The 27,701-nt window shown below is 42.0% G+C and overlaps 4 protein-coding genes across 6 annotated transcripts; 2 read left to right on the forward strand and 2 right to left on the reverse strand.

Annotated features, from left to right (window-relative positions):
* Window positions 1-295: 295 nt before the first annotated feature.
* eme2 (essential meiotic structure-specific endonuclease subunit 2) lies at window positions 296-5,800 on the forward strand. 2 transcript variants are annotated; one of them, XM_033611160.2, is made up of 8 exons: window positions 296-880; window positions 2,275-2,396; window positions 2,517-2,609; window positions 2,697-2,821; window positions 2,946-3,024; window positions 3,262-3,377; window positions 5,035-5,224; window positions 5,343-5,800. In XM_033611160.2, exons 1-8 carry the CDS (start codon window positions 424-426, stop codon window positions 5,496-5,498), a joined length of 1,338 nt encoding a protein of 445 aa, XP_033467051.2. In that variant the 5' UTR covers window positions 296-423; the 3' UTR covers window positions 5,499-5,800. The 2 variants fall into 2 exon arrangements, with proteins under 2 accessions (XP_033467051.2, XP_033467050.2); XM_033611159.2 differs by having other exon boundaries at window positions 298-880; window positions 2,514-2,609.
* Window positions 5,801-5,808: 8 nt separating this feature from the next.
* Window positions 5,809-14,875, reverse strand: spsb3b (splA/ryanodine receptor domain and SOCS box containing 3b). 2 transcript variants are annotated; one of them, XM_033611158.2, is made up of 8 exons: window positions 14,789-14,847; window positions 13,026-13,335; window positions 12,258-12,393; window positions 8,102-8,282; window positions 7,666-7,853; window positions 7,400-7,502; window positions 7,037-7,162; window positions 5,809-6,943 (listed from the first exon to the last, which is right to left on the reverse strand). In XM_033611158.2, the coding sequence occupies exons 3-8, from the start codon at window positions 12,384-12,386 to the stop codon at window positions 6,405-6,407; spliced, it is 1,266 nt and encodes a 421-aa protein (XP_033467049.1). In that variant the 5' UTR covers window positions 12,387-12,393; window positions 13,026-13,335; window positions 14,789-14,847; the 3' UTR covers window positions 5,809-6,404. The 2 variants fall into 2 exon arrangements, with proteins under 2 accessions (XP_033467049.1, XP_033467046.1); XM_033611155.2 differs by lacking the exon at window positions 13,026-13,335 and having other exon boundaries at window positions 14,789-14,875.
* Window positions 14,876-15,513: 638 nt separating this feature from the next.
* nubp2 (nucleotide binding protein 2 (MinD homolog, E. coli)) lies at window positions 15,514-20,087 on the forward strand. The gene is made up of 7 exons (XM_033611161.2): window positions 15,514-15,601; window positions 16,144-16,259; window positions 16,519-16,717; window positions 17,022-17,176; window positions 17,307-17,417; window positions 17,556-17,625; window positions 18,136-20,087. Exons 1-7 carry the CDS (start codon window positions 15,586-15,588, stop codon window positions 18,273-18,275), a joined length of 807 nt encoding a protein of 268 aa, XP_033467052.1. The 5' UTR covers window positions 15,514-15,585; the 3' UTR covers window positions 18,276-20,087.
* On the reverse strand, window positions 18,672-27,458 carry atp6v0cb (ATPase H+ transporting V0 subunit cb). Its single transcript, XM_033611162.2, has 3 exons — window positions 27,176-27,458; window positions 21,473-21,656; window positions 18,672-20,177 (listed from the first exon to the last, which is right to left on the reverse strand). Exons 1-3 carry the CDS (start codon window positions 27,246-27,248, stop codon window positions 19,973-19,975), a joined length of 462 nt encoding a protein of 153 aa, XP_033467053.1. The 5' UTR covers window positions 27,249-27,458; the 3' UTR covers window positions 18,672-19,972.
* Between the last annotated feature and the right edge of the window lie 243 nt (window positions 27,459-27,701).

The raw sequence follows: 27,701 nt of genomic DNA on the forward strand, positions 1-27,701 counted from the left end.
CTGCAGCGACATCTTTAATTTTAGGATTTCTATTTGTATTTATATATTTTAGTATGGGCTACTATCCCATCCCACCTATTCAGTCAGTATTGTTTCAGTGCGTCCTGTGATTTAATCCAATAAAACCAATAGATGTGAGGGCCACAGACAGCTGCTGCGTCTCTCTTTACCTTCAGCTGTGTCTAAACAAAGACTTTTAATCCACTCTGTGGTCATGTTTAATCTGAAAAGTCTGACTCCTTTTATAAAGGTTTCTATGGAGGTCTAAAATGCGAATATATGTAGCGCGTTTCTCATAATTTGTCCCTCAGCGGACACCATCGATAAGATACAAAGCCTGTCTACGTTTTAAAGGCCAGCAAGTGTTGTGCGATGCGTTCAGTGAGTTTTAAAACGCAGTGGAATATGTCTTAAATATATGAAATGTCTGTGCTGCGCAGAGCTAAAACATGGGAAATATCTGAATCAGAGGGAAGCGACGCTGAGACTAAACTTGATTTAAACCAAGATGAGAGCGGTCACATAACAATAGTCAGCACAGACTTTAAAGAGGACCAGAGTTCAGACTCAAAGTGCAAAACCCTTCCATCGTCACCCACAAAAACCGAGCCCAGTAAAACTTGTGCTCTGTCACCGCCACGACCAGAGGGACGCGGCACACCGAGCCCTGCGAGAAAACGCCGCAGCAAAGAGGAGATAGAGGCGGACAGACAGGCAGCCAGGGAGAGGAAGGAGGCGAGAGACAGGCAGAGAGCAGCCAGAGCCCGGGAGAAGGAGGAGAAGAGGCAGGAGCAGCAGAAGAGGAGAGAGGCTGCGGAGGACCTGAAGAGACTCCGGCCGGAGAACTGCCTCAGGTGTCTGACTGTCTGCATAGATCCAGGTACACTGTGCTGCCTTCAGAGGCGGTCGGAAAAAATATGCATAGCTTTTATAATTCATGCTGCAAAATAAATAAATGAAATAAAAAAAAAATGACATGACAATTAAATAAAGTAAAACAAATAAGTAATAAAAATTAAAATATTGAAACAAATAAAAAAAAAAATCAGATTTTGAATAGATATTTTAATTTTAAGAAATAAAATGCTCATATTTTTCCATTGTTTTTAATGTTATCAAAGTAGAAGAAGTACCAAACATGCTGGAAGGCAGTCAGTTTTTAACTTATATTGAATGCAATGGGGAAAATGTGCTTTATTATTTGGGTTTCTCATGTTATATTTGTATCCTAATAAAATAAAGTGCCTTTTGTTTCACTCTATAGTCATCTAATTTTGAATTATTTCTGTGAGTGCTGTTTACCCTCTGTAAATATCGGTACAAATGATGTAACAATGACTTATAAAGCTGTTGAAATATACAAAGCTACTAAATAGGGGTGGGAATCACCAGAGGACCTCCGTTACAATATTATCACGATTTCAAATATTTTGCGATATGCTGAGTATTGCCATAAAATATATTGTGACTTATTGCCTTTTCTCAAGTGTAAAATATGTCCCCAAAAGACAACTTTGTCAACATCTGTTTTGTCAAATAAAATAAAGTTTTCAGTCTGTTCATCTCACCTCAGCCATTTTTTGCAGCAGAACAAAATCAAATGATTATATAATTCTAGTAGGTTACCTGATTTTTAATTTGTATTTGTAATATTAATAATTTATATAATAAAAAAAATCGCTACTTGGCACTGTGTGATGATACAATATTGCCACACAAAAATATTGCGATACTTTGCTGTATCAACATTTTCCCCTGCCTTTACTAATAAATCACTCAAAAATTAGACAGTACTGGAATCTCTAACTTGGATACAATACCTTGAAAAATATCAATAGGCTATTCAATACCATTTTCAATACCACAGGGGAAACTGACATTTAGGGCATACAATTTAATATACTTACTAAAAGATAAATACAGCTAGGCTATAACATGACAACACTGACTTTTCTTTTTTTGGTTAGGAACAACGAACAGTAGAACGACTGTATTAAACAACAGTAAGAGAAGAGAGAAAGCACAGCTGGTACCAGTGTATTGATGCTGTGGTAAATGAGTATTGAAACCGTGTCAAATATTCAGAATTGATATGCATCAATAAATAAATATAAGGCAATGACAATTTGTGTTTTAAACCTACAAGCTTCAGTGTCTGAGCCAACAAGGACCACTTAAAGGCATCATCTGACTGGGGTATGACTGCTACAGAGAGGAGAGTAAGCTGAAATGCTGTTTGTTCATCTGTATGCCTGTGTGTGTGCTTTCCTCCAGCTCTTCTACAACAGGATGGCTCAGACATCTTGTTGGACGCCCTGGCTGCCTTTGAGTGGAGGTTTAGCATCGAGAGCCAGCAGCTCCCATGCAGCATCACCTGGACCAGAGATTTACCTCAGGTAGGCACCTCAGGTCTAATTTGGGGATATTAATGGGGATATTGTGGCAGTGTTTCTACTTTAATATTCTTACTTGTTCTACTTTCTCCAATGGGATCATTACTGTTTTGTCTTTAGCAGGGAGAAGATGGCAAGGGCTCGGTGGAGGAGGAGCAAGTGGTTCTGGTGCTGAGTCTGACGGACTTCATGGACACAGTGATCTCTGTGAAGAAAGTAAGCAATCTCTTAAGTTGTAATAAAGTCATTTTGATGGCAGCCCACAGTATGGCCCTACTCCATGTTGTTTTGTTGCCACTGCAGATGCTAGACAGTGAGGAGGAGGAGACAGGTGCGGGGTCTTTCCTTAGTCCAATTTTGGAGTGTCTCAACCGGGATGCCAAGAAGGTGGTCACTCTGTTAGTGACAGACTCTCAGCCAGATTACAGGTCAGTGAACGTGTCCATGAGTGTGGCCTCTGACAGACAGATACTCTCAGTTACTTTCTTATACTAACTGTGTGTTGGCTTTCATGTACGTTCTGACCTGACGTAATGGTTAACTTACCAACAGGATGGATGCTTGTGGTGTGCATTTACTGGATGAGACACTACAATCCAAACTGGGAATGGAGAATGTGGACATTGAGGAGGTCAGTTTACTTTGAATCGGAGGATTAGTCAACATTTTTGTGTTCTTTCTGCAGACGTTTTGCAGCTCAGTTGTATGTTTCAGAAGGTTTGAAGGTAACAGATAGCTAAACACTCTATATACTTCACATATACACATCCCTGTGCACTTGGTAGATGAGCTGAGGTTTAGATTTTAACTAATCAAGTTAAGTACATAAGATAAGGGTTTTTGTTAAATTGTCTCCATGTCTCTCCAGGTTCTTGTGTACCTGCAGCTCTGCAAGAATATCTCTCTGGTCTTCCTGGATGGCTGGCAGGAGGTCACTAACCATGTGTGTGGTGTCACCAAGGCCTTATCAAAACGTCCTTTCAAGTACGCAGGCACTCTGCACGACGTGATTTTGCCAAATAGGACAAATAGGACAATTCAAAACTATTTTCTTGCAAGATTGCAGTGTTGGTGTTGATCCAGAACTATCATCATCATTTTTATTCTGCATAATTAATTAATAAAGGGACATCATTGCCATGTTGATCCAGGACCATCACTGCTATGTTGATGTCAACATAAAGAAGTTATCTAGAATCAGCGTTTTGATAATGATGATGATGGTCCTGGATAAACCCAACCAAATCTATCCAGGATCAAGATGAAAAATATAAAGTAAAATTTGTTAATTGCAGGAATTTACAACTGAAAAATGCTATCATCTATATTCTTTGTTAGTGAACAGTTTACTTGTTAGTATAGCCTACCTACTGTAGTCAGCAAGCTAGCTTGCTAATATGCTCGTCTATTGGCAAGTTTACTCATTAGCACAGCCTACCTACATAGCAAGCTAACTCGCAAACATTCTTGTCTGTTGGCAAGTTTACTTGTTAGCATTGGATACCTACTTAGCTAGCTAACTCGCTAACATTCTTGTCTGTTGGGGTGTTCAGTTGTTAGCATAGCCAATCTAGTCAGCAAGCTAACTCGCTAACATTCTTGTCCATTGGCAAATTTACTTGTTAGCAAAGCATACCTAATTAGCGAGCTAGCTCGCTAATATTCTTGTCTGTTGGCGAGAGTACTCATTAGCATAGCCTTCCTACATAGCAAGCTAACTCGCAAACATTCTTGTCTGTTGGCAAGTTTACATGTTAGCATAGCATTCCTACTTAGCAAGTTGGCTTGCTAGTGTTCTTGTTCATTGGCAAGTTTACTCATTAACTTAGCCTACCTACTTGGCAAGCTAACTCACTAACATCCTTGTCTGCAAGTTTCCTTGTTAGCAAAGCATACCTACTTGGCAAGCTAGCTCGCAAATATTCTTGTCTGTTGGCAAGTTTACTCATTAGCATAGCCAACCTAGTTAGCAAGCTAATTTGCGAACAGTTTCGTCTGTTGGCATTGCATACCTACTTAGCAAGCTAGGTCGCTAATATTCTTGTAGGTTGGCAGAGTTACCTGTTAGCATACCCAACCTAGTTAGCAAGCTTAACTTGCTAACATTCTTGTCTGTTGGCAAATTTACTTGTTAGCAAAGCACACTTACTTAGCAAGCTAGCTCGCTGATATTCTTGTCTGTTGGCAACTTTGCTCATAAACATAGCCTACCTACTTGGCAAGCTAACTCACTAACATTCTTGTCTGTTGGCAGATTTACTTGTTACCATAGCCATAGTTAGCAAGCTACCATAGCCATAGTTAGCAAGCTAACTCGCTAACCCTGCAGTAGCTTTCAAGGTTTTTGTTCAGTGTTACTGAGGATTTTGTTCAATTGTTTTAACTTCCTTTTGGAAAACTTAGTTTAGCTCTGAAGAGGCACAAAGGAATTTTGAAAGAGGCACAAAGGGTGCAGTACACTGATGATGTCAGAGGGCTGCAATTGGTTGATTGCAATGTTGGTCCAGGAACGCAGTGTGGGATGTTGATCCAGGAGCATGTCCTACTTGGCACTCTAGTCATTGACACATTAACAGACAATGTATATATTTACCTGACTAATCTTACCTCACTTATAAGATGTCCTTCCATGTCCTTCCAGACTGCTAACGGAGCGAGCAGAGCTGCCCTTCTGTGTGGATGGTTCATGGGCCAGCGGGGTTCGTGTAGAGCGGGATGGCTCGGGGCTGATCCAGGTCTGGAGCAGGCAGATCCAGCAGCTGAACAGAGTCAGCCCTGCTGTGGCCTCCACTGTGACAGCAGCCTACCCGTCTCCTCAGCTACTGCTGCAGGTACACCTGAGTGCACTTCAGTAGAGCTCAGTGCACAGAGAATGGTGTTGCTGTTTTATTGCTTAAAAAAAACCCATACTTTTTAGGAGGTATAAAAACCATTTCTTTAATTTTTTAGGCGTACCAGAGCTTGGAGTCAGAGGAGGCCAGAAAGGGGCTGCTGGCTGGTCTCTTGGTGAAAAGCGGAGGTAAAGAGAGACGTATAGGGCCGGAGATATCAGCAAGAGTTTACCGCTGCCTCACAGCCCAGAACCCCCAGCTGGTCCTGGACTGATCTGTCCACTTGAGAACGACATGGACGGATGTCAGCCAGGATTAATCTGGTTTCTGATGACATTTTGTCACCACTTGGCTGCTAATGTGTTAATGTTGATGTTTACAAGCTAAAAATATTACTTAGATATCATGTTCACTCCCCAGTAAAGCACTATTTATACTCATCTGAACTTTAACTGATTGTAAGAATTAAGTAAATAAGGAATCGATGTGACTGGTGATGTATTATTCTGATACAATATTATGTTTATGTATGAATGTTTATGTGTGAAATAGCCTATAAAGATGAGCTGCAACAGAGCTTGTAATTTTTCTTTTATTTTAGAGAATTTCCTGAGTAAGAAAGTTCATAAACAAACTGTAAATAGAAAAACAAACTCTCTTTTCAAGCAAGAACACAACCATTGTTGATGTTCAAGCCAAAGGATGATTACAAAACACATTTACAAAAAGTGATTTCCAAAGTATCAAAAGAGCAACTCCTTTCCCCCTGGAGTCTATCCCTGAGAATAACAAATTTACACTGTAACACGTTTTCCAAGTTTTTGTTAGTGTTTTTTTTTTTCTCTGTCAGAGTCTAATCTGGCAAACATCAAGCCCTCCAAAGACAGTGTTAACATCAAGATAGAAATTGGCTAAAACGAGAATGAATGACCTCGATGTCTTTCTAAAATCTCAACTTCGTTACATGTCTCACTCATTCCCTTCTCCCCATTCCCTGACAAAGTTGTCACAAACTTGTTAAATAAAAAAGAGATGTAACAATCCACTCAAAATGTAGATTAACAAATATTGGCTAAAAGATGAGACTGCTCTTATCTCCATGATTTCCAACAGGAGATGTCAATGGCAATGGTAGAATAGCTTTGTGCCAAACACTTACAGATAGGTTTTTGACTACTCGTCATGTCCAGCGGCATCTCTTGCATTGGTAATCCTCCGGTTCGGAGCAGCAGCTGTCGTAGTCGCTGCTGGGAGGAGTTGGAGGGCAGTGGCAAGTGCAAGGTTGATTTTGAGGTGACGTTTGACAGGGGCACTGATGCGGGATTGTGTCGAGTAATGGGCTGGTGCAGGGGCTCGGGGAGGCACAGGCACTCAGGGTGGAGACTGGGCTCGGGATGGGGCTGGGGCTGGAAGGCAGGCTCATCTCCTCGTGGAAGTCCTCAGGCAAGTCCTCGGGCTGCTCCGAGGCTTCAGGGTTGCTGCTGAGGGTGAAGACCCAGCCTAGCTGTATTTGGAGGAGGGTGCGCAGGCCTGGGGGCAGCTCCATAGCGTCAAGTACATCGGGGCAGTGGGGCAACATTTGGCGGAGCTGGGCACAGCAAAAGTACTGCAGGGAGGTGGGTGTGTAGCAGGCACGGATAACCTTCATACTGCTTTTAGCTGCTGTGGAGCACACCATGGGGTAGAACTTCTTGTTCTGCAGCCGTGTGGCAGCAACACCTGTTGGAACAGGAGAGGATGAAAACATGTCAGGAGAGTCACAACTAAAATGCTGTTTTGCTTGACCAGTCTGAATTAAAGAGAAACCCCCACCTATGCAGTGCCGGTTCTTGTAGAAGGTCAGGGTGCCATGCCAGGTGTCCAGGTGCACTCCTATGATGGAGCCTTGGCCAAACCGAGAGGAGAACTTCACTTTGTCCCCTTTGTGCTGGAGGAGACCTTCAAACAGACATAAGGTAAGACACAGGAATTTATTTTTATCTTCTGTGGTGGAGGAAGTATGCAGTACTACTAACACTACACTGTAAAAATACTCAAAGTCATGCATTTAAAATCCTACTTATATAAAAAAAATGTAAATGTACTTTTCATCACTGGTAGAAAGGTCCCATTCAATTCCACAGATCACTCTAATAAGCTATTGTATATTGTGATGCCTGTATTTGACTCTCTGACCTGTGTAGGAGAGCCCCCAACTGTCTTCGTCATGGCCCAGAAGGCTGCCAAAGCTGAATTTGAACTTCTCCAGGTTCACCTCTGAAGTCCCAATTCCCACCATCTACACCAGCGACAGGGACAAAAAGGATGAAAACAGGTTGTAGTTCTAGCTCCTCACTAAGACGACAGTTTGCAATGCTTCTAAATATTCAAACAGAGATTCAGAAGCATCTTCAGGCTGCTGTTAATATATCTTTGGTATTATTTGAGGGACTGCTACCCACCATATCGGTTCCATAGACGGGAGAAGTCATCTTGACTTCCCAGAAGTGTTGGCCGTCTGTAAGCTCCTTGGTGCCACGGATGGCAGCCGTGCCGCAGCTGTAGTCTGAGTGAAAGCTCACCTTCCTGTTGTCGCAGCTTAGGAAGGCTCCGGAAGACTTGAAGTGCTCATCCCACTCCCAGTCAAAACCTGGGAAAACAAACACATGAACATCTAAAGAAGCTGGATAGTAATGGTTTCATACTTTGTTAACTGAAATATCTGAACAACTATTGGAAGGATTAGAATATGTAGTTATATGCCACTAAAGACAATTATTAAAATACTGTAAAAGCCTTGGATTGATCTGCATGGTTCAACGCTACACTTGTGCCAATTTACAGTGTTACCTGCTGTGTTCATATGGCCTGTTACTGAATTCCTCAGCTTTTGCTCACCCTCATCCTCCTCCCCACAGAGGCAGTCACTGCTGACCCCAAAGCCTGGGATGAGCTCTTCCTGTCGGTCACATTGGCAGAAAGACTCCCCTGTCACCGGCGCTGTGTTGGGCAAGGCCACCACCTCAGATACGGTCTGAGCACTCTCCAGGTAATCCACCTCAGACTCCACATCGTTGATCTGGTTGACACAAACAGCACAAACAGTATCTTGTGAGTTCGTAGATGTGGCCATTGTCTAGAGACGTTGGCTTGGCAGCAGGGAAAGGAATAATAGATCCAGTGAAGAGAGCCCGAGGATTGTGTGCAACGTTTTCTAAACTCCACTTGAAGCCCTCTTTTAAAGAATAATGTTTTGGTAGCAGCAAGAAAACCCGAAAGAGCCTGGACGGAACAATCAGAACCTTGCTATCGCGCACTCGACAGTCCAAAGAGCCAAATGAGAGCCACATTTCAAAGACCCAAGGAAATAGCCTTGTCATGGTTCCTATTGGTTACAGAAGCCATGCGTGCTAGAAAGTAAAATTAGACCCCTTCCAAAAATACTGAGCCTCCTTTCCTTGCCTTTGGAGATCTCAGCATGCCTCACACACAGCCATTTCAGACAGGGGACAGTCCCAGTGGAAAACTACTGGTACTCAGGTAGAACGAATTATCTGTCTGTTCTGAAAGTGGTGCCCCAGAAACTTTTCATAAGGGTGGCCAGATGGGGCCTCTGAAAATCTTGGGGTAGCACACCAAAACTAAAAGCTGTAACTGATATTTAGGAATTTGCTGATGCTGTTGAAGTATATAAACTAGTTAAAAACTATGTCAATATGGAGAGTTAAGGAACAGCATACTGATATACTTCGGTTTCTTATTTTACAGACTAATATCAGTACAGTTAACATTTTGAGTTCCACAACTATCCTGTTTTAATGTGTGATGTATCCAAACATGAAAGACGAATCATTGATCTTCAAATAGGCTGGTTGTTGCTTTCTTAAAAAGACAAATATACCGCTTTAATTTGAAGCAGAACATTGAATGTAAAGGAACAAACCATTTACTGGGAGCAAGCCTTCTCAAGTTTAGAGGAGACTCATGAGTACCCATAGAACCCATCTTGATTCAGATATCATGTAATAAGAGTTAAAGGGACCCCTTTGAAAATGGACTTGCTAGATGTTCCTTTGCCAAAATTTAGCCTAACTTTGGAGCATTATTTAGCCTACTTCCTGACAAGCTATGCCAACATGGTTGGTACCAATGGCAAGGCAAGGCAAAGCAAGACAAATATACTTAACCCAAAACTTCAATTAAAAGCCTAGTCCCAATATAACGCCCAGTCCCTTTTACTAGCCCCATGTGGCTACACATTTTGACAAATAAAAGCCTGTCTCAATTAGAGGCCTGGTCTGGTTGCCAAGCAGTTCATTTTTAGAGAAGTTCATTGCATGTATAAATCAGGTTATTGGCTACCCACTTAAGCTAGTGTTAGCTAGCCGTTTAGATCGCACATACAAATATAACTGTTTAAACTTTTGTTAATATGGAGATGCTACATATCGTTAGCTCCGTTAGATTCCCCACAAATCATTTTGTTCATTTTACTGAAACCATAAGCACTAGAGAAGACAGTAAAAAAAAACTGACTTCCTTCATCTGATGCTGTCATAAAGTCCATTCCTTGATTACCCAGTAAGTTTTTCACATTCCTTTAGTCCGTAAGGTTCCACTGATGAATGGAATGTAAGGGTATTTTCATAAGAAATAACCCAAGTTGTGAGTATTGTTTTACCGGGTAAAGTGGTGTCAGTATGTCGGGCGCTGTAATCCTTGAGTGCTGTAAAATGTGTGCCACAACTCTCTCTCTGATGCCTTGTCTGTCTGAGCTAGATTAAATGAATGATTTGTAATTGATATTATTCGAAGACATCCATTCCCATCTTTGCTGAGCAACAGTTTTGTGTAAAAGAAATTAAAGACCAGTCTTTGGGACACCTGTCCCAAATATAAGCCTGTTGACTTCAGTGATTTAAAGGGCCAGTGTGTAAAATGGGTTGAAAACAGTGACATCAGTGGTCAAATTCTAGATTGCAGGGCTCACTCGCTCACCCCTCCCGTCGGGTAAATGACGGTGGCCTCGTAGGGACAAAAAGCCTTGCGCACGAGTTTTTCAGGAGTAGGTTTATCTAGCGACGAGGTGAATGTTTATTTAGAAATCTAAGCCATGTTACGATATTGTAATGAATCACTCACGAGCAGGAGACCAAAAGAGCGTTCGGGAAAAAGGCCCGTTTATTTGAGCACTCCAGAAACTCCGGTAACACTCCAGGGGGTAAAAGACTCCGTCCCAAACTCTGACTCTTCTAGCGTAACAGACACACTTCATAACTTTACACACATACTCGTTTACCATACCGAGTGGGGACCCCCCCCTCCCCTCTCTGCTCCACCAACCTCCGGCCCACACACTGACTGACAGCGTAGCCTGTAAACAGAGCTCAGCTGTTTATTTAGCCTAGCAATATCTTCGTACAATAGTTGCTGCAATGGACGACTTTGAACGCGATTTTGAAGGGTTTCTTGTAGCGGACACAGACCCAGAGCCATACCTGTTTGAGCCGGAGCATACAGATGAGGAACTCCATGTGTCTGATGCTGAGCGGGCGAGAAGAGAGGCTGAATGCACAGAATGGGATTCGGTGCTACTGCTACCATCGTTGGGGAGATATATCATCAGGAGGAAAAGCGCCGCAGAGAGTGCATCACAAGGAGTGAAGTTGCGTCTTCTTTTCCTCGCAGATGACGGTTCGGGTTCATTCTCTCCTGTTGCGTGGTAAGTGTGGTCCATTCGCAAACTTTATAACTAAAAAAACTTCTCACTACTCTCTATCAATGAACTACTAACACTCTCTGCTGTTTCCTCCTCCTTCTTCCTTCCTTCCACTGTCTTCGTTGGTTCATTTATACACGCAAAACGCGTTCTCTGGCTGGCTGGATTGTCCGCTCGGGCTGCCTTACATACATGGCGGTGCAAGATGGCGACCTCTCTAAAGCAAGGCCCTTGCTATATATATGTATATAAAAGCATAATTATAAGGCTACGAAAACCAAACGAATTTTATTTTATAGCGATTATACACTTGTATAGACATATTAATGGGTGGAATATTCAGATTCAGATTCAGATTGACAATAAACCATGCCAAATATTACACACTGGCCCTTTAAGCGAATAATAGCCAGGGCTGCTAATTGAAGTTTTATGGTACATAACACATTACATACCGAAAGGCAACCCAATGTGTTTTACAGATTAATCAGGTCAAGTCAAAGTCCATTAAAGCCCAATCACAAAGCATGCCTCAATTTTATCTATAAAGCCCATACAACATCCCTCTGTTCTTGGACCGTCACAGCAGATCGGGAAAAACTCTACCCCCCCAGAAAAACCCTTTAACAGAACAAAAAACTACCAAAGGTTGTCTAGTTTCACAACATACCAGTACCTTCATGCTAGCTTAAAAAATGAGCACACCACACCCTTTTAAAGACAGAAATATCAATCTCTGATTGTTTTTACTGAGGGGCAGCAATTGTATAAGGTGGACACTAGCCCCCTCCTGGCCCCCCCTTGGGAGCACCACTGTGTTCTGATGACAACATCACCTCTAACATCAAGCAAGTGATACTTATAGTGTCTCTTTCTCCGGTCATACTGTCATGGAAACGATATTAACTATAAAAGTATGTGACTGTCATCCTAAATAATAATATAATAGATGTATGAAGGTGTTTGATTCATCCATGGCCATGGGGAGGTATTTTGAAAGGCCTCAGAGTCTTTTACTGTTTGAGTGCAGGCAAGGAGGCTCAAAGGGTGTCTGAAGGTTAAGATACTATAAGATGAAGACCTTGTAGATGTTCAGACTCCAGTGTTAAACAGATCTGTATGACGGTTGAAATACACTATACAGTATAAGGCTGAATCGCTGTTGTATGTCTCAGTCTGTGTATGTCTTGTATTTAAACTTCTATTTTTAAGTAAGCTCAGCTGAGGCTCATAAGTTTATTTCATTATTCATCAAGATGAAGACTGACAAGAGTACTTTTCCCCCTCCACACTTTGCTCTACTTTTGTTCTACTCCACAAACCCCCAAGTCTCACCTGTGTTGTCGTCTGGCCCTCCCATTCCTCCCAGTCTGACAGCTGGATCACTGCCATGGCATCTGTCTCTTGCCGTTGTTCACTCCAGGCCAAATGCCTAGCCCGGCCGTTCCTGGCTCTTCTTAGCATGGCAGCTCTGTGGACAGCAGACCCGGCACCTTTACGACCAGCTGGCATGTGCACAAAAGGCCATGTACTACTTTTCATGTATGTCAAGTAAGGTTAGTGTCAAACTCCTGGTTCAAGGCTTACTTGTTTTTTTGGGATCATGTTATTGTTGATACATACACATAGATTACAATAAGGAAAGAGAGAAATAATTCCCCATTTCAGAATGAAGAGGGCTTTCTAGGAGTTAACAGCGTACAGATTCAGCTGAGTATTAGTTTACCTGCAAAATGAGGTCTCATACTACTTTAAAAAATATCCTAAACCAATGACAAGAGTATCTCATCTTTTGCATTTTGTAAGACTTTGAAGATGTTAGCTTCTGTAGTTTGACTGATAAAATGCAGGTTGGAATTTCCAACTTCTTCTGACGAAGAAAGGTGTGAGGGTTCTAGGATTCTCAGCATGTTTTGACAATATCAAACAAACTTGCTGAACAACTGAAAATAGGTCAGTTAGAGTTGTGAGGAGCAAACAGTCACCCGAGGCTTCTCTATGTTCAAGTGCGTTAACCTAAATCACTCTCTGTCTACTCTCCTTTCTCTCGGTGTGAAGCTGCAAAATATTCCTCTGTGGAAACCTGTCTAGTCACATACAGACCTGATCTTCGTGCGCTTGTTCACCTATTTCCATCCGTCCCATATGCTGCTGTTGGCAGCAGAAAGTGTTTCCATGCACTTCTTTAACCTTTAAACCCAACCTTCTGCTCTGTCTGTTTCCTAGCTTCCTGTATAGATAAGGTCACCTGACCCAGTGACTACAGTGTGTACCAATCATCAATCACAGATTGCAATAGCCTTGTGTTTACACTGCTGCTAATATTAACTGTTCCTACATCAGTATGTGGCACTTTAATTCACTAGATAAGAAAGGTTTGGATGTGATGCTACAAACAGTGAAGCTATTGCAGCTGAAAAACAAACAAACAAAAACATTATTAGCATTCTGCCTCTATCCAGTTTGTATTCATACAGCATGTACTGACATAAGTGTGATTCTAAGCTGGATATTTTTGCAAACGTCCCCCTATGGTTCCAGATTTATTGACCGAAAACAGAACTGATTATTGTGTTTGCTTTTTTAAAAAAAAAAACAAAAAAAAACGTATCTATGTTGAACTTCCACAGCCAGTAACCATTACAATCAATTGCCTCAGTTGCAGTGTTTTGTTTTTCTGAAAAGGTTTTTCTGTTTACAGTTTTGGAGTTACAGAGTATAATTTTACATTATATTACAAGTGATATCCAAGGCTGGCTGGGGCCTCTCAACATTTCTTTTAAAATAACACCTTTCAGTATTTTATTGGGGGTCAGGGGTGAAAAATGTCCCCAGATAATAAATACAATTATTATTGGTTAAAATGTTTTCATTTAAAGCTCAAACAAGAATAAAATTGAATCCATGCTTCCTGAAAAATACAGTGCAATGTCAGTTTCTTATGGAAAAAATATTGCTACAAACCATTGCAAAGTAGCACAACATGACATGAAATGGGAGAAAATTTGCTCCAGTGAAAAGTGGAAGTATATAGAATTATAATTACTCACTACCTGTCATATAAACTTAATTTACACATTTTTTTTTGCTAGTAATATTAACGAAATCATTTGAATTACTGATTTGATCCTGCTAACTTTTATATGTCTTTTCTTTTATCCACTTATTTTGCTTCATTTTCCTATGTGAGACCATATTGCCATGTCATGTTGTGATCTGTGCTTTGTGTATTATTATTTGCCTGTAATTTAAAAAAAAAAAGTATTATACATTTGTTCAACAAGAGTCGTCATTTACTAAACACTGTACCTGAACCTGATAGCATGTCTCGGTTAATGCCAGCACTGAACGCAGCAGCTGGTGACTGCTTTGCAAGCAGGTGCAGGAGATAACCGTCAACAATTTAGATTAGTTAGTCTGCAGATAGTCTCACTTTAATTGGGCTTTACCCTACATACTGTAAAAGCATCAACTGGACAACACAGTCGAGAACGCAAACTACAGCACCTTTGTCAGCTAATAATCTGACTGATATGATATGAATGCAGTTGCAGTGGGACTGTGACAGCGATGTTAATAATTTGTATGCTTCAGATATTCAGTTACTGAAAGTCACACTGCTGTTCATGTCCTGTACAAGATTTCTGTTCAGATACAACATGGGCACATGCTGTCCTTTGTCAGTGATCCACTTCAGAAAGCCTGTGTTTACTGCACAGGGCAGTGCACTAACAGTATCAACAATTCTCACTGCAAGTCTAATAACACCAGCTGAATGTCAAAGTCTAAGCACATACTGTATGTATGTTCAGTAATGCAGTATCTTTATCTTAAGACTCACAATGTAAGCAGCATTATGCTCTTACCTTGCAGCAGTCTTCCTATACACTGTCTTGCAGTGGCTCATTTGAACGTCACTGTGCCTCAATATATCCAACTGTGTGACAGGTGCAGTTTGCACTCTGTCCCACTTTGCAGCAGGCTGGACGTAAACATTACTCTCCACGCCCTCACTGTGTGCTTATTGGATAAGCCTCATGTGGGGGAGGAGTTTATGTTAATATATTACATTTACCTTTGTATGGTAACTATATGAGTGATGATAACTGGCCTTTGTGCAAACATGTGTGGTATGCTGACTTGATTAAACAAGGAGGGGAATGTTTAAAAGCAAAAGGAAGACAGAAAAGCACTGGTCCAGGTGACAGAAATTATTAGATATTCACAACACTTCAAACACTGTAGCTACCGTCAATTATTTTGTTGAAGCAGGGCCAACAAATCTTTAAAAAGTGAGTTATTTTAGCAGATTTTCGGAGGTGGGGACAATAAGATAAACAAGATAATGCTGTATGTGTCGACATATGAAGGCCTATGTCAGGAGCCAGCTGTTTGCCTTTAGTACAGGTCGTTGTCATCTCAGTCAAGAGGCAAATACATGTAAAACATTTCACCAACACACAAAAAAACTTGTTTTACCATAAATTTTAAGCGTTTGTGTTGCCTCTGAATGCACCGCGGCGTGCACCGGCAGCCTATTGGTGGCTTTGGAACGAGAGGCGGGACTTATGTGGAGCATGCGTTGTGTGGTTGGTTACACAAAGCGTGACGATATACGGAAGTAGTTCTGCTTTAAGCTGTGAGCATTCGAGAAATCCAAAACATGGAACAAAATAATGGTAGGTCTGAGTTACCGGTTAACAAAGTCAGTTAGGAGGTTACGTCTTTATTTCTTTTGTGTAGACACGTACACGAGCTGTATCTCCGTTCTTTAGAGGTGTCAGCTTTCAGAAACTGCTGCGTGTTTTATAACGGTTACCCATTTATAGCTTAGCTAACCAGTTAGCGGGAGCTAATTGGAAATTAGCTTAAGTTTTCAATATTGCCACTAAAGCGTTCAACACTGGAGCCAAGCGAAAGGTTTTTATGTCTTCATAGAAGTTATTGTTTATATTAAAAACAGCTATTAAATTGTTAATAATGTTAAACATTATCCCAAAGTAACTCTAACCCAGTTATGTTGAACTTGTGACCTCGGCTGATGAAACGTGCATCCTTCCCAAACTGCGACATTTCTCCCAGACCCTTGTTTCGTATTACTGACAGTTCAAATTACCCACTCATGTGACAGTGACTGGCGTTTAGACACTCTAGAAATAACCCTCCGTGTGTTTGCTGTGCTCATGCTGAACTCACTCATTTTTTCTCCTTTTCACACCAGACGGGAGTTTGGCCCAGGTCCGGCATGTTGTGTTGGTGCTGTCAGGGAAGGGAGGTGTGGGCAAGAGCACCATCACCACGGAGCTAGCTCTGGCTCTCAGGCATGCTGGCAAGAAGGTGAGCTCCAGGACCAGCTGTGTGTGTGTGTGTGTGTGTGTGTGTGTGTGTGTGTGTGTGTGTGCCAGAATATAGGGTGTCAGTGTGTGTCTCACGTGGTTGACATGCATGTACAAAAAATACTAATTGCAGTCACTTTCATAATACTGTCACAGTTTATCAGCCATTTTCCTTTCAGTTCCTGACTTGTGTTCATACAAATGTCAAGATAGGAGCCGCATAAGTAAACTGACCAATTAATAAACTGTGTGTTCATCAGGTTGGCATCCTGGATGTTGACCTATGTGGGCCCAGTATCCCCCGCATGCTGAATGTGGGTCATACCGATGTGCACCAGTGTGATGCAGGATGGGTGCCTGTCTACACTGATGCTGAAAAGAGCCTTGCCCTCATGTCCATCGGCTTCTTGCTTGAGGACCCAGATGAAGCAGTGGTGTGGAGGGGGCCCAAGAAAACAGGTAAGCTGTTCTCTTCTCTTAAATAAAGTAATGTCATATACACTCACCTGCCGCTTTATTAGGTACATCTGTTCGACTGCTTGTAACGCAAGTAACTAATGAGTTATGCTATCATTTCAATATGGACCAAAATCTCTGAGGAAGGTTTTCAGGGGGTCCAACCCGATACTAGGAAGGTGAACCTAATAAAGTGGCCAGTGAGTGTATGTCTCAACACAAACCTCTGTGCTGCACGTTCTGAATTTAAACATGACCTCACCTTCTGCCCAACATCCTTTCCATCTCTGACTGTCCTGTCCCACAGCTATGATTGGCCAGTTTGTGTCAGATGTAGCATGGGGAGAGCTGGACGTGCTGCTAGTGGACACACCGCCAGGGACGTCTGACGAACATATAGCAGTACTGGAGAACCTGAAAAAACACAGAGTTGATGGAGCCGTTTTGGTCACCACACCTCAGGTACCCACTAGTCCAGAGAGACTTTAACTGTCTATAATGGGAACAAGAAGACAAACTTACTTATGAATTTAGTTTTGAAAGAGGAATCTGACCAATGTGTGACTCAAGTCTGGTTTTGTGTCGGCTACAGGCAGTGTCCACGGGGGATGTGAGGAGGGAGATCACCTTCTGTAAGAAGACAGGTGTACGGATCCTGGGCATCGTCGAGAACATGAGCGGCTTTGTTTGTCCGCACTGCTCGGTATGTAATCTTTCATACAACTCATAGGAGAAATAGCAATGGACAAAACAAGACATTGGGGCTTCTTTTTTTTTTGAGAGAGAGAGAGAGAGAGAGTTTGAAATATTAATTTTAACAAATATTTCACTTTTTTTTCAGGAGTGCAGCAATATATTCTCAAAAGGAGGTGGTGAAGAGTTAGCCAAGCTGACAGAATCAATATTCCTAGGTGAGATATCAATGGGATTTAACTACATGTAATACTACCATCCGGCCACCAGGTGTCACAACACACCGTGACCGCACATCACTCCTCAGCCACCCTTCATGATTTAGGAGGCATTTTGCATCACTGCCATGCTGCTAAAATGGGCGATCCAGATGTCAGTGCAGTGTAAGGCTTCAGTGAGGGCCTGATACACGCTCATCAATAATTCCTGACCATATTAATAGTTTCCCTTAGTGGTTATGTTTCGTGTGCGGATCAATCACTTGAGTAATGATGCAGCTAATTGAGCTCACCCTGTGGCATTGACAAGCCGGCTGTATCTGAGAGTGGTGCATAGCTTTGGCCAAGTATTCAATAAGTCAGTGCCTGCTAACATCCAGTTGACTCTCACTATTGATTATCATATATTAATATGCCACATTGGAGTGTTTCTTTAAGGCACAGAGTAGCTGTGAATCATTTCTCAGCAGTGTTGTTGAGGTAATCAACATTATTTCCTCTCCATTTCAGGTTCAGTGCCCTTGGATCCTGCGCTCAGCACCAGTATAGAGGAAGGCAAGGACTTCATACAATCGTTCCCAGACAGCGCCACCTTCAGTGCCATCAGCAGCATTTGTCAGACTCTGCTCGACAGCCTCCAAACTGCTTGAGTAACATTTTAGCACACGGGTAGAAGTATTAGACATGAGCAAATGTAATGACGTCTGTGTTGCATTTATGTCCTGTACAGTTAAACACAATATAAACCTATTTACTGGCATTGTTTTCTACCTTGTTTATAAGACATATCTGACAAGAATAAAGTGCAAGCTTTGCTGTTATCTTACAGTTCTTGAGGCGTTGACCACAGAGTGAAGATTACCAGCTCTTGCCGCAGTTGCACAGGAAGTGGTGAACACTGTAGAACAGCAACTCAGCTAATCTGCTTTACAGCAAAATGTAGAGACGTCGTTTTGTCATAAAAATGCCACATCATGCTGCCTGAGTAGGATTTACAGTGTCACAGCAAAATGTACAGCACCGTGTTTGGAAGCCAGTCAAAAATCTAAGTTGGAATCTTCTTTAATTCGATTGTGACACACATGTCGACACATCAGGATAACTTCAATATCAGTGGTAATACAGGATTGTAGATTGGCGCTTTAGTAAATGCGTCAGCAGCAGTTCCACTTTCAGAAAACAAACTCCAGATCAAATTGGACCAGTCCTTGCATGGGGGAAAAACTAGGCCAAACTTGAGCGCTAATCTCACTGGATTCCTGCCGCGTGCTACAAACGATACAAACGAGTCTCCTTGTGTCATTTTGATTTGTGTTTTTTAAGAGGACGTTTAACTCTTCTTGATCTGGATTAAATCTTCTGAAACTAGCCTGCTCCTCGGCTTCATATCCAACAGCAACAAAACACTGAAACCCATGCAGGATCGTAATGGCTGGAATGTGGAAGAGATGAAGTACAGCCACAGATGAGGAGGAAGAGGAGGCGGGGTGAATAAGATGGAGAGGAGATGGAAGTTTGGAAATTACACTTGTGAGACCCATCACGGGGCACACACACCTTTAATGCAAACAGCAGTACTACAGGAAAAACACTGAAGTTTGAGAATGTTTGCGTAATGATTAGAATACAGCTACACACAAAACTCCCACTTCACCAGCAACATACTAAAGGCAATCTTAATTATTAAACCAAGAATTACATCCAGAGGAATTCCAACCACTTATCACAATTAACCCACAGTGCATTAAATCTATCTATGTAGATATTTATGTCTGTATATATGTATAATATATCCTGGGGAATTAAAGACTTTTGCTGCATTAAACAGTTCAATGAACAATTTCTTATAAATAAAAATCAGTGGAAAAAAATCGTAAGTCCATATACATTTCTCTTTACAAATAGATCCTCAAGATTAATGCAGAAATTGTGTCAACTCCCGAGTCGATAAGGGAGGAGAAAAAGCTGTGCGGCCCTTTGGTCAGCTCTCTAAGACCGGAGGCCAAGCTGCCTCAGCTGGCCTCAAGGCCCTGAAATAAGTGGAGGGAAAAAAAAAGGAATCTTCTTCATACAATTTTTGAAACACACACACGCACACAAGACAGACAAATCACTACATTGCGCATTTACAAGTTGACTATCAAATTGGGATGACTGTACACATTGTTGAGATAAGACCGTATTTATGGAGCTGTTTTAATTCTTTTTTTCCCCACGCCTTCACTTCTTTCATCTCGAGTTGAGCAGAATTTTTTTTTTTTTTTTTTACAATTTTTTCCCAATTTTACACTTTTTCTCCAGCAGCAACATAAAGGACAGATCTTTGTAGTGGAGATGTTTGGGTGCTTTATTTCGTGGAGAGGATGAGGGCGACGATGAGCCCGTAGAGACCCAAGACCTCAGCGAAAATCAAGATGAGGATCATGCCCACGAAAAGCCTCGGCTGCTGAGCTGTGCCCCTCACGCCCGCGTCGCCCACGATGCCGATTGCGAAGCCTGCTGCCAGCCCGCTGAGGCCCACACTCAGCCCGGCGCCCAGATGGAGGAAACTCCTAAAAACACACAGACAAAGTGTTTGTCAGCACAAGGGATGGTGATGATCTGGGTTAACGATTTAAGTGACTGAGAATATTTTGACTAAACATGCCAAGGTCAGCTGTTCATTTGATGAGGTGCTGAAGGTCTGAGTTTGTCCCAGCAGTAAACAGTCTGCTACCTACAGCTTCACTAGGGTTTCTGCTCCATTTACTGTTCCTACCTTGCAATATTTTTAACTGATGCAACAAGACAAGACGAATCTCTCCAGTAAGATTTAAAGGACAAAGGGCTTCAACACCAAGAACAATAACTATAACTTTATATACTGTATATTTAGTTTGAAATATTATTGTAACTTGAGTGCATGGTGGAGACAACACCACAACTGTAATGACGATAGGGTTGGGTCGGTTCTCGGTAATACCAATTCGGTTCAGTACATCAGTTTATCTGCTTAACTAGTGGTTCCCAACTGGTGGGTCATGGTCTACTCTGAATGGACCACAAGTGACTCCCAAAAAACACCCTTTTATTTTTAAATACAATGAATTTCTGGTACAGAGCTTTTATTTTGAAGTGCTGTTTCCTGCTGTAGAGTGAGTGACTGACAGACAGCTACTTGACAGAGACAGCAAACTAATTGGACGACACGACCAAACACAAGTATGAGACAGAATATATGAAACTGTTTGGACCTTGAAGTGATGACTAAGGAGAAATCTGGAGCCCATGGCTGGACCAGATGGGAACCCCTGTGCTAAACTATCACTTGCCACCTGTGTGCTTCTAGCTAGCATTGTGCCCGTACTTATGAAAGTAATAAAATAACAACATGGAGGCTCTGTAGTCAGAACCAAGACGCCAAACTCTTTCTTGCCTCCCACATTGTCAGCAGCAGCTCATTAGCTTTACCTTTTCTGTTCTTACTTTACCAATAAAAGCCCTAGACATACAGCTTACATTGCATCACTGCCTACCGGAGGGAGCTTATTCACATCGCAGTTTGCTTCTGTCAGGTCATCTTAACTACAGACCAGTGTTAACATGGAAGTATGTCCAGAGCATGTGCAGTCATGTGACAAGACTGAAACTGCAGTCTGAGAACTGGTTAAGCACACTGGCTGTGTTTATTGTAATAATGGTATGTGTCATACAATGCATTTAGCAGCTTAGAATTAATGAATCTAGTGGAGCTACAATAGGACGGTGGCTACACAGGTGACTTGTGTGAGCAGGAAAATTCATTGTTGGTTTATAAGGCAATGCAGAGGACACAAATATCTGAAAACGACTGATTAACCAAACTCACTTGTAGAGGGGGACTGTTGCTGTGATTTGGTTGGCAATCAGCACCGCTACTACCAGGCCGTAGATGGCTATGATACCCGCCATGACCACTGGGATGATGGACTTCATGATGAGCTCCGGCCTCATCACAGACATGGCAGCTATTCCTGTACCGCTCTTGGCTGTGCCGTAGGCTGCTCCCAAGGCTGGTGGGGGGGAGAGACAGAAAACAACTTTAGTTAAATAAACTAGAGTACACACACAGGGTTAACTAAAGTACACATGCTACAATGGAAGTTACGACAGGCTAGTAGACTGACGACAGAAACCAGAAGGCACAGCTGAATACTGAAGTGGAAGTGAAGTAACAGATGGATCAACGATACAACTGTTATTTCTGTTCCTCTCGAACATCCAACGTGGCTCCATCTGGGGAATTTTGCTTATGTTCAAAAGGGAAATAACTCTGCATCTTCGTACTGATGCAGATACTACGCAACCTAAACCTGCTTTGTCACATGTGTCTCATCTCCTCAAACTGCTTCAGCCCTTGTGATTTCAGAATAGCCCCTGCCAGACCTCTGCAGTGGCGTAAATCACTCTGAATGAACAAGTCTCATTAGGCTTAAGTACACAGGGAACTGCTGACATCACAAGAGAAGCAGGATACCACATCTCCATGGACCACACCTGGGGACTAGCAGCACACAGTCACACAACATCTGCTGTGTGTGATCCCCAGTCCTCACCAGTGTCTGGCTAGCATCGCTGTAAAGTGACGGGGAAGGAGGAGAACAAAAGGCTTCATCAGCACATTAGCTCCGTCAGCCTGTGACGCTGAGGAGAAAACATAGTGCCACCTATGTCACGCCCGGCCAAGTCTGACTGCAGGAGGAGAGTCAAAGAGAAAATCAATATCAGCCCGCTCTAAAATTAGAAACCATACATAACCAAATATAGTGTCGAACCATTTATTAGGAACTACTTAAAATTCTGCACGACAGCAAAGATTTGAATCACATCCAGGTGAGATGAATGAGACTCAATCTCACGAATTTGCCTGAGGAGAGGAGGAGAGATCCTTTTTCCAGCATGGACAAACATGTAATAGATGCCGGTGTGCAAAATAAACCGACAAGAGTCTTTTGTAATATCCAGCAAAGCCTGTCAGGCCAAGGCAGTGTGTCATGAATCAGAGACAGGCTGGTTTGACAAGATTTCCCCATGTCAGAGGTGTGCGCGTGCATGTGTGTGTAAATATGAACATGCCTATTTCCCATTTCCTCCTCCACAGCAGAAGCAAAATAAAGTGACAGCTCGGAGACAGCGCTGACCGCAGCATATCATCTGATATATTGGTCTGCACATGCTGTGGCAGTACTTGGAATATATCCTAAAACAATCAAGACATTTTATATTCTCACAGATTTACAGATGCTGCTTTGATGCTAAATATAACCATCTTCCCTTGTGGGTTCTCTGCTGCATTGAAGAAACATGCTAAAGCTGGCTTGTCTGCAATTTGTGAACAGATCCGTCCGTAAAACTTATATAACTGGGTAAAACATCAACTATCTTGCAAGGCAGTATCATAAAAATGAGCAAAAATGCATCCTTCATATTCTGCTCTTCTTATCATTACCATTGGGACATAAACAACGACCTGGCAAAGACGTTTTCTTGCCTAATCACGGCCAGCAAACTGCTGATGACTAAATGTGAAAGGTCTCTTGAGATATAGTCTTGGACAGCCTTGCATAAACAGCCCGAGGTGCCCTGCCCTGTGTTTTCTCATTTCTCGAGACAATATGTCGAGCTAGCCTAAAGCTGGTACTGGTTAACTCCAAGACTAGCTGCGAGGCTTTCTGGCAAACGTATATAGAGGCAGACAGGAAGATGACGTGGGCCAATCCTCAAAATGTGCACATGGCATCTCGCCATGGCCCCAACTACTTGAGTTGACTTGAGTGATTCATCCACAGACTGATGCTATCAATACAAGGTTAAATCACTCATGCCCATCTCCAGAGATGTGTTTCAGTATTAGTGGGGCTGTTTTCGCAAGCCCTGACAAACGCACAGAAAGATTTTGGTTTTGACTTTGTGGGGAAGTACCAGACTGTTTGCTGGCAGACTAAATCCTTCAAAACCAACACAAATTATGTGGTGCATCACATCACACAAACAGACCTGCGTGAGAAAGGACACAAACTACCTCAGCGACACCTAACTATTTTTGCATTTGTTTTTTTGTATTTAGCCATACAAAACATCTTCAGGACAATATTCTGGGAAACATAAGCCAACTCTTCTAGCTATTCAACCGTCCAATAACAACCAGCGTAACATGTCACCGTCAGTAACGCTATCCTCCAACTCCATTCTTCTTCAGTAAGCTTGGCCTCACTGAGGTTTGACAGGTGAGAATTGATAGCAAGACTTCAAACATTGCCACTGTGTCCTGACGATTAAATGTTTGTGTGGCAGGGAGGCTTCTGCAGTGGTGTGGAGGCACAACCTCTGGGTTTTAATCCTAATCCCCTCAGCTTAGGTAGAGAACCCCCCCCCCCCAAATTTCTTTTTTTCCTCCCCTGCAGAATATTTGATGTATGGGATGCCCTTGTGACGTCTTGTGATGTCAGAGCAGGAGGCGCCTCTAGCTAGGGATGATCTTGCATGCAATAAGCCCACGCAATAGATGGCAGACTGGTCTGCTCTCGCTAGCGGGTGAATGGGGAAGCACTAGTTTTAAGGAACAGGCAACAAAATCGGAAAGGTCATAGTTGTAAAAACGTGCTCCTGTCTTAGAAAACCAGAGTACTAGTCTGCGCTATATAAAAAAAAATGTGGAGCTGCATGCAGAAATTCTGACACTTGCTGAGAGGGATGTCTAGAGCATATATGCTGCCCTCACTTCTCCTTTTCAAAAAGTGTTTGTTAAAGACATAGAGAAAGACAATGTGAATGTGGAATAAAGGTCAAACAATTGAAAGCATCACTGATTAAAGACCAAGTAGAAAAATAACTTCCTTGGTGAGAAATGATGTGCTACTAGGCTATTCTACTCCACAACTGCATGAAAAATTGGAAAAGGCAGACACCGTGGCACATGCAGTTTTAAACTGTATAGCAAACATGTATTTTAAGTTGCTGCCAGCACCACTACGAGTAGATTTATCAGTCATGTCAATTCACAGAGACTTAAATCAGCCTTTTAATTTAACTTGGCTGGCAAGGAAAAAGTGAATAATATGGACTGTTTGTTAAGATAGTAATAAGGGGTAGGGGAAACAGAACAACTGCAGCACAGCTATCACGGGAGTGTAGTTTCTAGTCGTATAGTTGATAGCACCTTCTGAGTGTCATCCGTTCTGAAGAAGGCGTCACTAAAGGCTTCCCTCACGACAGGACACCATTGCCAGACTACTAAAACAATGCAACATCACCTGACACCACAGGATCACAGCAACTTACAGCCTATGCCAGAAAATAACTGACTACTGCAAAAGAAGTGCCTTTTATGGTGTTCATATTTGAGCCATCCACTTGGATAATAACTTGTAATGTGAATTTGTCATTCTATTTTATATTCTACAGACTGAATAGCGGATCAACCCAACCTAAAAATAAGATTATGATATAGATTGCAATTAAAGTTCTTCAGCTTGTGTGCATTTAAGTGACTAACATCACAGAAGAACAAGCTGCAATTTATTTCTATCTCTGACTCCACAACACACTGTAAGATCCTGTCCTGTCCATCCGACCACTACCACATCCCTTCTTTGTCCCAGCATGATCCCTTCCTTACGAGCTAATTCCCCAGCTGTCACTCCTTTGCCACCACAGACTAGTACTACTGTCTGCTGCCCTTGCCCATCACCACACATGAGCTATGATGAGATCAGGGCTGGCTTTGGCATCCAGCTGCTTCTCACTTCCTGGTAAGGCTGGACATCAGAAAATCAATAAGTTGGACAGGACTTTGTATCATCATGAATAGCAATGAAGACAGAAGTTAATAGGTTATATTTCTCTCAGATATTTCTAACATACTCTAAATCTCCAGCTGAATGACTTCTGAGATTTCTCACCACCTTGCAACCCAATGTTATTTGTTAAAAATAATGTTCAAACATTCCTTTCACTGACTATTAAACAGGCACGTGGCTATAAAAACATATGATAAGAAAAAACAGGGTCAAAGATTACTTTCAGTTTGAAAGGGTCTTTCTAAAAAAGACTTACAGGGCCTGCACTACAGCCACTCACTGGTGATGTCCCTCACTAAAAACCTATGTGCCATTCACCACCATAAATGAGACAGTTTTGCCAAAAGGCCTCGAGCTATAGCGGGTCAAGCCCTCTGCATCATGGTCAATTAGTAGCTTGTTGATTTCCCATAGAAGCTGCACCCATCACACCAGCCACCCTAGTCACATGTCGACCTTTGATGCAATACAGCATTTCACCAGCATATTATGTAGCTCTTGTCTTAGATAAAGGGAAGACAAATAATAAACTGAAAGAGGACCTATAAAACAAGTATAACCAATATAAAAACAAGGCAGTTCCAAAGTTCACTTTCTGTTCCACTTCTGACCTTCTAACCAAAAACACAGATTGTCAGCAGTCACACCCTACATTTTTTGGGCAAAATTAGCCATATTTCCCTTGAACAGGTTCACAGCTAACTTGTTAGCTTTTCGCTTTCACAGTAACATTTCAAAAGATCAGTAGCCAGATGGCAATTCCAAGTCAGAAGTCTCATCATGTGATTATCATGTGACCTTGTGTCATTCCTTTGAGCAATAAGGAAGTGAACCAGCTGATCCTGGTTTCCAATGGCTGAAGAAGTGTAAGAAATAGAGGGTTTCAGATTAAAATAACTCGCATTAAATTAGATGAGACACCACTGACTTGACAGATGGTGAATTAAAGCAGAACAGCAACCAGTTTACACAGAACAACGTCAACTCGGGTATTAATTGCCACTGGTTAATGATCTCTACTTTAAAACGACATTAAATAATTTCGTATTAAACTCACTGACACATTTAAATCCTGAATGCAGCAGTGTGGCATCTGGCAGAAAATGCGGGATTTAACGTAACCTGTAAACCTCCTGCTAAGTGCAGGAAGCTAACGAGCTGCCAACTGTACGAGGAATAACCTGAAAACACTTTAACATCTTTGTAATGCTAACCAACAAGTACTGCTAATAAAAGACAGTAACATTATCTGATCAGTTAACACCATCCACTGTGTGATCCTTTCCAATCAGATAAGGCATGTAACGTGCATAACTGTAACAAGCTAACGTCAAAGCTAACATATGCATTCGTCATCAGCTAGCTAACTACTAGTTTTGCCTAGTCTTTGCTGTCTAATGTTGAAGCAGAGAGGCCAGCAGCGATCATAGCAGTAGCTAACTATCTACTAACTAAACATTAGCGTGTTAAAGAATAAACCAAAGTCACCAACTGCCCCAGCTAGTTGTTTAATCTACATAAATGACAGCTAGGATTAGCACTGCGACGTTAATGTTAGCAAGGCTAGCGTATGGCTTTTACAAGTAAGCTTCAAGGAACGCACCGTGGTTGACAGTTCAAAGCATCCTGCTGGGAATAATATAAACGCAAAAGGGGTTAGCAGCAAACACACAAAGTGACATTAAGTAGCTGACAAACAGTTTAAATATAAAAGATAATCGTGTGATAATTACCGCTGAACACCATAGCCGCAGAGGCACCCATCACTGCGAAGAACGGAGAGTATTCGGGACCTGAGGCCGACATTCTTTCTCACACAGTATAAAAATAAACTAAATATACAAAATTAATATTTATGTCGACTCAAAAAAATCGCACTTTGCGAAAACTTATCGAAGGCCACAGGCTTGGAGGGAGAAACTGACTACACTAGGAACCGTCTGACCACCTAACTAGCAGTGTAAACGGGATAGTCACGACTCTTGTGATAAATACCCGGCGCAGCAGCACAAAATGGCGAAGCGGAAAATATCACCTGACTGGCCGTACGGATAAAACCTATCATAGACTGGGTGTGGGGGGCGCACTAAAAGAAAGTTCGTTAATGATATACTGTAGTCCATAACGTCTTTGTGAGACAAGAAATGTCTTTTTAAAAACACAAATGACACGTTATGAACAAAAAAAGTGCTTCATATTTTTTGTTTCTTTTTCATATTTTTTGAAGGTCACCCCTATCGGGCATCACTTTGGTGTGCT

This window comes from Epinephelus lanceolatus, chromosome 21 (genome assembly GCF_041903045.1).
Source record: "Epinephelus lanceolatus isolate andai-2023 chromosome 21, ASM4190304v1, whole genome shotgun sequence".
Classification (NCBI taxonomy): Eukaryota; Metazoa; Chordata; class Actinopteri; order Perciformes; family Serranidae; genus Epinephelus; species Epinephelus lanceolatus.